Source organism: Pleurodeles waltl, chromosome 10 (genome assembly GCF_031143425.1).
Source record: "Pleurodeles waltl isolate 20211129_DDA chromosome 10, aPleWal1.hap1.20221129, whole genome shotgun sequence".
Classification (NCBI taxonomy): Eukaryota; Metazoa; Chordata; class Amphibia; order Caudata; family Salamandridae; genus Pleurodeles; species Pleurodeles waltl.
This window is the reverse complement of record NC_090449.1, coordinates 46,489,529-46,503,313: the sequence shown is the minus strand read 5'-3', so window position 1 is coordinate 46,503,313 and position 13,785 is coordinate 46,489,529. Positions and strand designations below refer to the sequence as shown.

At 43.7% G+C, this 13,785-nt stretch overlaps 1 protein-coding gene across 1 annotated transcript; it reads left to right on the top strand.

Annotated features, from left to right (window-relative positions):
• Positions 1 to 10,848: 10,848 nt before the first annotated feature.
• Positions 10,849 to 11,799, top strand: LOC138262353 (olfactory receptor 10A2-like). The gene has a single exon (XM_069212251.1). It carries the CDS (start codon positions 10,849 to 10,851, stop codon positions 11,797 to 11,799), a length of 951 nt encoding a protein of 316 aa, XP_069068352.1.
• Positions 11,800 to 13,785: the final 1,986 nt, after the last annotated feature.

Genomic DNA, 13,785 nt, shown 5'->3' with positions numbered 1-13,785 from the left:
TCACTGCACCGATCTCCCCTTGTGGAGCAGCCTTCTCTATAACGTTGTTATCTTAGATCTAGTTTTGTTTTTCAATAAGTGGTGTGTAGCTGTATGTCACTACATAACCTTCTAAGGAGGATTCTTTTACCCCTTATTAAAATAGTTATTTTCTTAAGTCATTTCTTTGGTGGCAACATGCCTTCCTGACATAATCATTCTGGAATTGTGCACTAGTTTCCTGCTGGAACTTGGCTGTGGCAACATGACATAAATGGTAGATACTGCAATAAAGCAACATAAACAACACTAAAGGGAGGATGTGTGACTACTGCTGGTTTTCCCCTTACAACAATAAAAAGCAAAGATGTACTAAAATGCAGCGTACTGATTAGCAAGTCAATATAGCTGCGGGATGCGAGAAGTCTCCTGCAGTAGGGCGTGAGGTTCACACAGATTAGACCATCACAAGAAACAAAAAGAAACATTGACAAAGTCAAAGAAATATGAAAAATACAAATGAAATCATCCATTGGTCGACCTTTACGCTCACTAGTTTGCAGGCATCAATTCACATATGAGTAGGGAAAATGGCATCTCTTATAGCGGTCGACAGTCATAAGCTGAAGTGGTAGCCTTTTGCCCCATGCTTTTTTCTGTGGTGGTGGATAGTCAACTGTGAATGACACTCGGACAGGCCATTGGATGGAGAAGGATGTCAAAAAGCCCTTATTTGTGTGTGTATATATATATATATATATATATATATATATATATATATATATATTTAGATATATATATATGCATTTTTATAATTGTTTAGAAAACAGGAGGCTAAAGCTGACTCCATGTCAGACATAACAAGCAATTACAATGGAATAGGTCTCTCATATTCTTGAGTTAGAGCTTTTGGCATTGTAAATTCAGAACTGGACTTTTCTTGCCACATAAATTGGTCAACCCTGTCTCATAATTTTGTCTTTTCCTACCATGTTTTGGTGGTCACCGACGGCTACTGATATCAGAAATCACAAGCCCTTGAGGAGAGATGAGAAGATGACTGCAGTACCTCACATGGTGTAAATGTCTGAACAGAAACTGGAAGATGAGGCTGGAAAATTATTTTATTTTTACAGAATGAAAATTCTTGCAAGCATTCTTGCCTTGCATTTTAGCAGAGCAGCCTGAGAAGATCTATGGCCCTTAATAAATGAGATAAGCAATGCCCTGTGTGCAATGTCATGAATCCTGGCAGGGCCCCTGGAGAGAGAGACTCGAAATGCGATGGGAGGCTAAGCAAGTTTCTCATCATTGCTTCTAGTTTTAGCTACATTCTACCAGAAAGGGCATATTATGGCTTTAGTGAGCAGTGAGCTAAACAACCGGGTATTTCTTTTGTAAAGAGAAAACCTTATTTTAGGTGTCAGAGGTAACCGAGGACAGCAATGGAATAAAGCCAAAACAAATATCAGCGGCATGGGAGGAATGGAATGCTTCAATAAAACGAAGGCAGCTACAAGCCTAAAACACCCACAGTGAAAGGGGGGCACCAAAGAAATAACAAAAATAGTCTGTCATAGCAACAGACAAAGAAACCAAAGTGGAATAATACAGTAGTTGGTCACTGCTCTGAAACAGAAAAAAAAGAGGGAGAAAAAGGAAGAACTGACCACTAGCGAGCAAGAAGTTTTAAAGGACAATGCAACCAACAAATGAAATTGCTTTAAGCCATAAGAAGTATACTGTCCTCATTTACATTTGTTCCACCATTAAATCTTTAATAAAAGGTAGCTCCTAGGCTTCGTTTTTTTATTTAATGTTATTTTGCCACAGCCCACAGTCTGTGGATTAATGTACTTTCAGTACAGCCCAGCGGGCACGCACATTGATTTAAACTTGAAGTATGCTTATTTTTGTAGGTGTGTATGTAACATTAAAAAAGCGTATTTTACAAAAGAAACACCCCGTGCCTAAACGTTTAACTCACTGCCCAGGAAAGCCACACTATGCCCTTTCTCATAGAATATAGCTAAACCTAGAAGTAATGATGTGGAACTTGCAGAGCCTGGAGTCTGGAGCCTCTCTCTCCATGGCTCCTCAGACATCCACACACAGCTCGTTGCTTGTCTCCTTTATTGGGGCCATAAATCTTCTCAGGCTGCTCTGCTATTGTTAACTTCATTAGAGCTTTGTTGAAATGTGAGGCAAGAATTGCAAGACATTTCGTTCTGTTAACATGAAAAGAAAATACTTTTCCGGCCTTAATTTCTGTTCAGACATTTACACAACTCTTGTTAGTGCAGTCATCTTCTCGTCCCTCCATAAGGGCTTGTTTTGAGCCATATTGTCCAGCAGAGCGGCTGCTGTGCATCAAAAATGAGATGGAACAGAAAATCAGAGAATCTGTCTGTAATGTAGAGATTTAGTGGTGGAATAAGAGAGAGTATCAAACATTAGCCATGAGGTGCATCAGAAGCGATTTCTGTGGACCTTAATGCTACAGATTTACTGCATGCTCTGTGCTCAACAGAAACTTGCAACCAGAAAATCTTTTTGCTCAGCAAGGCTTCAGATCTAATGAACATGGAGGCAGATGTTGAAATGCAACATAATGCAGTGCAAACAGCTGCGGTGTGTTTCATTTCTTTACAAAGCCATGCACGTCAGCGCAAATTGCCATTTACATGGTTTATTACTGAAGTCTTTGCATTGTCCTTGTGTCACCTTGTGAACAAAGACCTACATTTATTCATAGTTTTGTGTCGGCCTTGCGCCACTTGAGAGGGTGGAAGGGCGACGCAACACTAAAGTCAGATTCATCAAGCCATGCAAGGCCACATTGTGTGGCCCTGCATGGTTTGAGAAATCTGGACCAACCCAAGGCCTCAAAAATCATTGCCTTGCATTCAGGGCCAGCTTTAGGGCAGTGTGAGCGGTGCATCCGATCCAGGTGCTGACCTGGATGGAGGGTGGCTTACCTCAGGGGGGCGCTGTGTTTAGCAGTAACTCAGGAAACTTTCTAATTAAAAGCACTTGCTGTAAGGTTCCATGTGCATCCAGCCTTCAGGAAGCAATTAAAATGAGAAAATAACTCTTGTGATAAATGTTCTTGCTAGAGAGACATCTGGGTTTTGTTCAGCTGCAGTTTTGACTCATCATAAAGTAGCGCAGAGGGTTGATATGCCTGCTGCAAAGAACAGATTTGTTTTTGGGTGGGTAGCTGAGTAGATTAGTAAAACCGGCCTTTACCAGCACTTTAAAACAAATGAAAAGTATGTGAGAGGGGCTATAGAGAGATGAGGTGCACTTTTGAGGAGTGGTAGTGAGGGAATCTGAGGAGGTGGTCATTGGGTGGGGAGCACCAAAATAGATTGCTGCTCCTACCACCAGCGCTAAAGCCTGTCCTGCTTGCATTACTCTGCCCCAGGGAGTTGCCCCATGGCGTGTTTGTTCCCACAGATCCACCTATAGATTTTGGCGAATTCCCAGATTTACCATTACTGGTAGATGTGTAAATGCGTCAAAATGCTATGCCTCCCTGCAGGAGGCATAACAAGGAGAAATAACCTTATTTCTCCTTGTTTTTTCTGAATTCTGCAGCACACCCAGAAAAAGGAAAATTCCCCTCAGGACTGCTTACAATGCGGGCATCCAGGCACCATGCTGCAAGGGTGCTGCATTGGTGCGAGGCAGCCAAAAGTGCACCAGCACAAGGAAATTGCAGTATGATGTTAAATAAAGAACATTTCTGCTCCTTCCCTTCCCTGCAGTGCAGCAAGCTGGCTAGCTGCACTCTGCTGCAAGCATGAAAGTATGATAACTTGATAACTATGTCCCAAATTGGACGGTCTTGGGCAAATTGCTCTGTTTGCCTGTGTCCTAAATTCGTTAGGTATGTGCTTTGGTAGTGTTTAATAACAAGTAAAGTCAGTGTTTAGAAACATGTACAAACAGGTCATTATGACTAGACACATTGAGAACCATTTCAATATGAAAAAAATGCTGCAAATGTTACAAACTCTTCAGGGAACACTGATGTCTGACAGCTTCTAATACAAGGATGCATTTGCATTTCTTGCAGGGTCATGATGGCGGAGAGAGAGGAGCCCCTCAGGATTCTCTGTTTTACCCCCATGATATTTGCATGAGGTGCTTAAATACAGCCTAGACACACACATTAACACCTGGAAGGCACTGAGGGAAGTGTGACGAAATATTGTGGTGTTTCTTTAACAAACCCATTGATGTTGTGACTGAGAAGCAAAGCGCCACATTGTCAGTTTCAAGGTTTGCATTCTTTTAACATGTATTTAGCAAACGGGGTGGGCCCTGGGCAGGCGTTAAAAAATTATTCTAGAATGGTGCAGTGAAATCTTGTAAATTTCACTGCTCCATTATTTTGGGCCTCTGTGCGGGTGAACGCCCTCTTTGCATACATTATACCTGGCGCAGGTATATTGTGGAGCAAAGGGTTTACAAAGTGGCGCAATACAAGCATTGTACATGCTAGCACTTTGTAAATATTGCGCAGGGTGAGAGCCTTTTTAGCGCTGCTGTATCGTAAAAAAAAAAATTACACTTAAGGGCTTGTAAATATGCCCCTATTTTTTTTACACACAATGAAATGAAGTGATTCTCCGAGAATCACATGACATTGAGCAGACGCCAGAACTCAGACTTGCACCACCAACTCCGTAGGAGGCTGCCTTACCCCTAACGCCTCCACTGCTTCACCAGGCTTCACGCTTTGAAACAGTCTGATTGCTGCAAGCGTTCAGTCCATGTGCAGGGATTTGCAAGACTTGAAATAAGCACTGCTGAGATGTTTAGGGTGACACACATTTGTTTCTGAGTGAAGCAATTTTCAATGGGGAATGGAAAATGTATAATGCTGTTTCTTCATAAGCATTCACCTCACAATAATGTTTTTTAAATTGTCCACCCGAAACAGCACATTGTGCCCATATCCGATACATCAGTCCATATATCTCTCCATCTTTGTCTCATTAGCTGCTGCTAGAACTGAAGTGCTCCAGCTCTTTCTTTTCCTCTCCTTATTGGCTTCCTCCCTTCTTCATCCACCAGCACCAAATTACTTTTTACCCTCCCCTCTGCTGTCTTCACTACTCATTCCCAGCACTAGAGATAGATTTTATCCTTTGCTTACACTTAAGGCCACGTTTACCAGGGGTTTCCGCCTGGACAAAGTCACACAAAGTCATGCAGAGTTGCACAAAGTTACGCAAAATCAGGCAAAGCAGGCGTAGTCCTGCAAGGGTACTTACTTTCTATAACAAAAGGTATTTTGTGCTGGAGAGGTGCTCTTTCCTCAGCACAAATAGCACTTTCTGGTGCTTAGTGCCATTTTGTGCCAAGGTGGCGCTACTTATGCATAACTTAGGTGGCTCAGTGCAAGCACCCATAGGTATTGACTCAAAGCCCTACGTATACAGATTGGGATTTGCATCAACAAACAACACCTTCTTGAAGCAGGTGCAGTCAAGTAGAAACGTTTCCAAACATTCCACTCGTTATGTGCTGCAATGTCCATTACACATGCAATGCATGGAATGATTAAAAATGTGAATATGCAGAGGATTTTCTACGTGAAAGATGTGATCCTGTACAAATCCTGTGCTAGCCAGCACACACTCACAACACTGCATCATGGCGCAAAGGTTGTGCATGGCACTGTGGAGCCTAAAAGTGTGCCAGCGCAGGGGTCAAGAGCAACAGCAGTCAATTTCTCTAATATGTGCTTTCCCCATTACGCAGCACAGGGAGTAACTTTGGATGTTGCGCTGCATTTCGCTTAAAAAAAACTAAGATGGAACGGGCGCATCAGCTCCGATGTGCCAGTTTCCTTACGTCGTCCTGCACCCACCTAATGGCACCATGGTGGTGTTGTATTTATAATACAGCAAGCGCACCATGGCGCACGTTAGGACAATAGCATCAGAATTTTTTATCCTATTGTGGCACTTTGCTAGACTACTGCCAACAATTTTGATGCTATACCAGCAAAGCACAGGGAGGTCAATAAGCTAATGCACTAGAGTCACTTTAATGCTGGCACTGAGCAGGCGTTAAAAAATGACGCTAGAATGTCACAGTTAAATCTTGTAAATTTCACTGTACCATTGTTTGCGTCTCCCTGCGGGAGAACACCGCCCTTGCATATATTATACCTGGTGCAGGTATAATGGGTGGAAGGGGTTACAAAGTGGCGCAATGCTTGCATTGCACCACTTTTTTCAAATATGACGCAGGGTGGAGGACTGGTTAGCGGTGCCTTAGTGTCCAAACAAATGATGCTAAGACGGTGCTAGGGGCTTGTAAATATGCCCATGAATCTGTCCTTGTTAGTCCATGCCTTTTTCCCTATGACCTGATTGCACTAACACTAAGATTTTAACAATTCTCGTGTTTATTCCTTCACAAGGCACAGATAGGTATGTTATTTTATTTTCATCCTTGCATTTTTTTTTTAGTTTTTCCATTGATTACTCTCGCATCCTTTCATATTCATACCACTGAGTATAGCTACCTTGTCTTCCGTATCTTCCCTTGTCTCCCCTACCAGTCTCAAGGTCTTCCAGTCAAAAAAGCATCACCTCTCTTTTCGTGTCTCTCTCGACACCAGTCATAATGCCCAAGGTGTAAAGTCATCTGCTTGTACACATTTTGGAACAGCCAGATTTGAGGCCATCCGCGTTTTTCTACCTGTGCTCAAGTTCCCCTTCCTCTCACTGTTAGCATTTTACTGTAAGTATTCCGTGTAACCCTCCAAGGATGCTTGGCTGACAGACTGATGCACAACCGCTCCCACCCACAGGTGAATGCTGAGCGCCAAGTGGCCAGACAGGCAGTGAGGGGGTACTGAAGCAATTGATCCACTGTTGATAGTTGGGTGATGAAAGATTGCCTGTTGTTAGTAAGGTTACCGGTGCCAGTAAGTTGGAAATTCCTCGCACAAATTACTTTATATGATACAGTTTTTTAATTTGTCTGCCAAAATCAGTCTGTACTAACATTCCACAAATCGAATCCGTATATCATCCTTCCTCTGCTTTTATTCGTTGTTGACTCTTCACAGATAGATTAGCATTTCCTTTCCTTCACCCCAGTGGTCCACTTACTGCTTGTCACACAAATATCACGGAAATAAACTGTGTCTGCGTTACCAGTGGTTGTCTGTGTCTAGTTAAGAGAACAGCGGGGGGAATATGAAATTGAAAAATATTTTAAAGTGACAGATATTGGGCGCGGCATGTGTTGGGGCCCAGAGTTCCCTGTCACAAAACACTTGCTCTCTTCATTAGTTTGTTATGTTTTGCAGTCTCATTTATTGTGCTGCGCCCGTCTCTACCACAACCAAACAGAGAATGTCAGAACAGTTTGTTTATGTGAGACACCCGTGCAGTGCTTAATTTGTGCTTGTTGTTTCCGGTGCTGATCACCGGCACTTATTTTTGTTGTCCGGGGCTTATTCTTCTGCCTCAAGCATTTGCTGCGAGCAAAAGACAGAGGAAGGGAAAAATGAAACAGCGTCACAAAGGGAGGAAGTAGAAAGCTACTAGAGTGAGCTGAAGAGGCCCCAGATGGCTTCACGATTACGTTGCCTCAGTATTCCGTGTTCCCACATTTAATTGCAGCAGCCGCGTGTTTAGGAGCTGGGCTTGGGGCACCGGCACGTTTTTATTTACAAATTAAGCACTGCACCCTGCCTTTTACACACCTTCACCTCGGTCGTCTGGCCGTGTCCGTCGCCATCACAAGGTTTCCCTTAACACACCTGCTCCCTCTTCCAATCCCACATCCCTCTCACGGTTGCAGAGCTGTTTCTTCCCCCTCCTGCCTCACTGCCCCCTTTTCAGCAGTCACAACAGACATGAGCTCTTGTCTCTGTCGCAGCATCCGCACCAGGACGAGTTCAGTGCGCTTTAAGAAGTGCTTTAAAATGAAGTATTGAAGTGTTGCTACTCCCTAGCCACAGTGCCCGATTGCTCCTGAGAAGTGCTGGCACTCTCCCATTAAATATATAGCAGGAGTACCGAGAAGTGCAGCTACTCTCCCTTTCAAGTGAAAGAAGTGCAGGTACTCAGTTCCGGACAGCACCTGCCCATTTAAAGCACTGGATTTCAGTCTCTGCAGCGAGAATAGATTGCAGTGCAGGGATGTGGCCCATTCGGCTCAGCCCCACATACTTGCTTCAGAGACTCCTGCAGCCTGCAACTTTGAGGTAGAGTGAGATTCTGTTCACAAATTAACATATATAGCATACCTCACATTTCCATAGAGGCTGATGTTCGTACCTTACAGATCTTTGTAATGTATTCCAAACCCTTACAGATGTGTTTCAATAAATATGTTTCACAACAAATTGAAATACCTCTCACAGCCTTCACCTAAAGGAGACTACTGCTCATGGTCATAGGTAAGAAATTCTTCCAATCGATGGGGACCTCTAAAGGGGGAATGCAGACTGGACGGGGTGCGAGGGGAAGGGTCTCCTCTAGACGTTGGGTACCTCGGTCTGGTACCCTGACAGCCCATCCATGCCATCAGGTCTGAGGGGTGCTGCTTACATGACTTGTTTGACCACGATGACTTTGTGGACCTGCCTCCAGTATTCAAGTGTCGAACTACCACTTTCCTTATAAAACAAATCCAAAAATATACGGTGCCATTCTTGTTTCAGTAATTAAGACTATCCGCACTTATAACAACTTATAGACTAGAGACTAGTGTAATTATAAAGGATAGAAACAGTTAGAAGGAAAAGTTGTGACAGGGCTCCTTGCAAGCACGAGGTGTGCAGATACACTCCACAGTGCTACGAGGTGGCAGTCCAGTACCCTTGTGCTATTTAGTGCACAACAAAACAGCACCACCTGCTCAGTGTGGTGTAGGTCAAACGCTGATGTTTATATGGATATTTAAAACGAAGAAATTGTGACATCATAGGCAGCCTGATTTCAAATGGCCCTTTTAATGGTGACCCCTGCACAAACATATGTGTGTGAGAATTATTTGATCCACCAGCATTACTTCATAGAGGGCTTTTGGGGTGTCCCCTAAAAGTCTGGCTATGGGAGGTCCTGTCAGATCTGTGAACCAGCTACAACTCTGTATAAATGATGCAAAAACAGTATTTTGCTCTGTTGTTTCCATAATGCTTTTTCAGGAAGTGGGACAAATATAATAATACTGGAGCATTTTTGTGAGGTGGAAAAAATAGTTCACTTCTGCCCCCAGAGTAAATCTTTTGAGCCTTCAAAGGGGGTGAAACACTGTGGCTCTGAAGGATACTCCCACTTAAATTAATATGGCCAGCTGTAATAAAGTATTTTACGTCCGCCCCCTGCCGGGTAGGCCCGCTACATTGACAAAGTTCTTATTAATACTTACCAGCATCACAAAGCATGATCATAAGGTGTGTTGTCCAGGACACATTCTGGCTGTTCAAGTCATGTTCAAAACAAAACTCCAAGCGTAGGCCCTTCCCAGGTGTAGTTTGATTTTCATAATAATGTTCATCTCCTCACAGAAATGTATAAAACCCCACTCTAACCTCTGTTTCTCCGAAAACCCTCATGCCCCCTTATCTCCCATCCCCATCAGCCCGATCACTAATGACGCCATCTTTCTTTGTTGGGTACAATTCAGTGCTTATTGGGGAATCTCAGCCTCACACTCCATGAACTCTACTGCCCAAGCTACGTCCCTGATTGCAACAAAGAGCACTTGTAATCAGGCCCACAACCTGCCTGCCCCATAGATCTTTGAATGTTCTATCTCACCGATTCAGCATCTCTTGGTGTCTTAACACGGGGCTTAAGTCACCCAATCAAATGACCACGTGTTTTGTTTAAGAAATGTCTCTTAAACTTAATTAATGTCAAAAGTATTGAACATTCTTTCATCCATTACTGCCCCTATCTCTTCCCCTCTCTCCTTTCCCTCCATTTTCTTAATGTGTCCATAATCTAATCTCATCAGAACACAGTAAGCCATATTCTATAGTTACTTGATTTGTTTAACCTTTAGGATGAGTTCCTGACCTTCGCGATGTATCTCCTGTATTGATGGTAGCTACTGCTTGCTATGATTTATTGTTGAATAAACAGAGGAATACTGAATGAAAAGTAAAAATAACAAAAAAGTTGCTCTCCTCTGCTCGATGACATTCTATGACTCGCCATTGGCCGTAGGAGTGGTCTTTGGCATCACTGACCACAGTAATGACATTACACAAATTAATTCAATTCTATCTTATGAGATGTTCACATTATCTTAGACCTGCTACCACCTGGAGATACCCGTTTTAGAACTCTAGTGCTGAATGGACTCTAGGGACAGTGAGTTACACTATGTGAAACAGGGCAGGATGGGTTTGTGTCCATATTATGAAGGAGAAGTGGAGGGAGAAGTGGTTTTAGTGTGATCAGCAGTTTTATTTGTCTACAGTTGTACTTCTGATGTATCCATCAAATGACATTTGGGGATAGATTAGGACTATGCATGATGTGGGGTCTCATTCAGAGGTGGATGGTAACAGCATTTTCTTTTTTTCACATTGAAAAAGCACCAGCTTTGAAAGCAAGAGTGACTTCGTCGAAAATATAAATTGGTCATGAACTCTAAATTTGGATGTCCAGCAGGGATGCCCCCTGAGCCGTTGGCTGCTAAGTGAAGCCCTTAGTGCGGAGACTGATGAGTGGAGTATGTGTACATTTAAGGAATTTGTGGAAGTAGCTTCATTTTTCTCTGGCATAAGCAGTGTGATCCACACCATCTACATCTTTCTGCTGCTGACTGGTTCGCCACAATATCTGCAGGCAGAACAGCAATACAAACACCAGACCAATGGGGCATGTGAACCAGACCTCCGTGTCAGAATTTATCATCTTAGGCTTTACTGGTTCCCCTGAGATCCGCTTCCTACTTTTCATCATCTTCTCGATTGCCTACCTCATCACTATAATGGGAAATGCCACAGTGATGTTAGTCCTGCATGTAGACCCCAGCCTACACACCCCAATGTATTTCTTCCTCCGCAACCTGTCATTTCTGGAGATCTGCTATTCATCAGTCACAGTGCCCAAGATGTTGACCAACCTCTTGGCAGAGGACAAGACTATCTCGTTCATTGGCTGTGCCACCCAAATGCACTTCTTGCTGTCCTTGGGCACAACCGAATGTTTCCTCTTGGCTGTAATGGCATACGACAGGTACACAGCCATATGCCACCCCTTGCACTACCCTCTTCTTATGAACAAGAGACTGTGCCAGGGTCTGGCTGCCGGATGTTGGGCCAGTGGTACCCTGCTCTCAATAGCCAACACATCGTTTATCTTTACATTGCCATTCTGTGGACCCAACATCATCAACCATTTCTTTTGCGACATCCCTCCTGTCCTGGAGTTGGCATGCGCGGATACATCTGCTAATGAAGTTACAACCTTTGTTTTCTGTGTGGTCATTATTCTCACCCCCTTTCTACTCACCCTCACCTCCTATGCCCTAGTGGCCTCCACAGTTCTGAAGATACGTTCTGTTGAGGGGCAACGTCGTGCCTTCTCCACCTGCGCTGCCCACCTGACTTCTGCCACACTTTTTTATGGTACTGCCTCATTCATGTACCTGCAACCCAAGGCCAGCTATTCCCTTGAGGTGGACAAACTACTGGCTCTGTTTTACAGTGTCATGACCCCAATGCTAAACCCACTGATCTACACTCTGAGGAACAAGGAAGTGATGGGGTCCCTGCGGAGGATCAGTAGCAAGCTGTCAGCTGCAAAGAAGCAGCAAAAATGATGATGTTGATGGATACACCATTGCTGACTAACATTGGCACCAATAACCCTTTTGATGATTTGCATATATTGTATATTGACCACTAATCACCTGCAACAGATTTGTGAAGATATTAAGACAAAATGAAACATAGGAACTTTGCTTTGAATATTATTAGAAAGGCAATGATTGATAGAGTAATGGATTAGCGAAATATGTGAGGAGAATCCAGAAGTTACAATTAGTATTTTACTTAAGAGCCCAGATAGTGTTCTTGATAACTATCAATTTGTTGTTGGTTGTTAAAAGTAATGTTGATGTGGACAATCTCCTCGCCAAGTAAATTGAACCCACTGGGAATAATTTGATGCTGATTAGAAGGGTGGAGTTTTTAGTTTGAGCAAGAGGGTTACCCAGGGTTTGGTTGTCAGGGTGAGCAATTATTTGATTCTTCAGGAGGAGAGAACCTAAGGGGAGAGACGTCTGGGGTAAGGCTAGGGTGACCACCCGTCTGCTATTGACACAAATGGCATTTTATTTAGGGACAATATTTGTTGCCCATTGAGTGTATTTCAGACCGTGTTTATCTGTAATTTGAAGGTGGAATCTACTAACTATTAGAGGAGAGACCTCTTTGGTGTCTTTAGAAGCTACTTAACACCATGGGACAGTCAGAGCGTCATGCGTGCCTTGGTGCCCTTTGTATTTTGGGGCAGCGAGTTATAGTAAAGCTTTCCAGAGGAAGCAGCGCATGCATCACGTGCTCTGGGGGACAATGGTATAAGGTTAGCACCCGCAGCACCAGTGGTGCGGGGGGCCGGGCGGTGAGCAAGCTCCTGGAGGCTCCTCAGCAAAGTACACTGACTGGGTCTGGGAGGTTTTGAGTGGTGGGCGGAGGAGGGGGGCCCACTCCATGTACTCAAGTTTTGTTACGCCATTGCTGGGGGAGTGAGTTCAGGGAGCAGCGCAGAGGGTCTACGTCACCGGCACCCACCACCAGACATGTGGCCAACATAAGCATCAGGGCTTTTTTGAGGGAGAAGCCAGCAAATTCAAAAAGAGAGATGAGCAAGACCTGTGGTCTGGCTGTGAGCTAAAACGAAATCCAAGTCAGCAAAATATCAGTATGTAAATTAAAGAGCAAAGATTAAAACAAGATATAATATTTACCCTTTGATATTAAAAAAGGCTATTTATTGAACGTTTCTTTTTCACTTTTTTAATTGATAGGTAATATTTTTTAAACATGATCATTTCCATAAAGTAAATGCCCTAGCCACACTGGTTTAAGTGATAAATGTAAATCTCTTTATTTTAGTTTGTCATGTACCTTGCCCTGCACTCACAAGACGTCTGGGATTTCAGTTTGTTTTGTTATGTGCACTATATACATTGACAATTCAAGAAAAAAATCAAACAAAACATTTGCATTTTCAGGGAATAAGATGAGGAATGCTTAATTTATGATTAATGGCAATGTTGAGGGCTTGTGGGGGAGGTAACACAGAGGGTGGGTGGTAGAACAAGCACTATGACATGGGCACCGGTATCTGGTCACATCACTTTTTTGTCATGGCTAGTGGGGGGCAGGGCAACACGGACAATGGGAGGAGAGAGGGCAAATAGGGGCAAGCTAACATCAACAACAAATGGTAGGAGGGAAGCAAGGGAAGGGGCAATTTAACATGGATAGCAAACAAAAGGAGGGAGGGAGGATGACTGGGGGCACACCAACATGGACAACAGAGGGAGAGAGGAAAGGAGGGAACAAACCAACACGGACAACAAACAGAGGGAGTGAGGGTGGGGCTCAACCATCACAGAAAACAAATGCAGGGAGGATGGGTGACGGCAAGCCAACACAGACTCAATAAGGAGAAAGGAAGGATGGGTGTGGACAAGCCAACACATACAACGACAGAAGGAGGGAGGAAGGCTGGGTGGGAGCAAGCCAACAGGGGCCACCACCGGAAGGAGGGAGGGATGCAAACCAACACAGATAAAATG

Bases quoted from the DNA above. Each gene is read 5' to 3' on its own strand.
- LOC138262353 (XM_069212251.1), top strand. From the start codon at position 10,849: ATGGGGCATGTGAACCAGACCTCCGTGTCAGAATTTATCATCTTAGGC.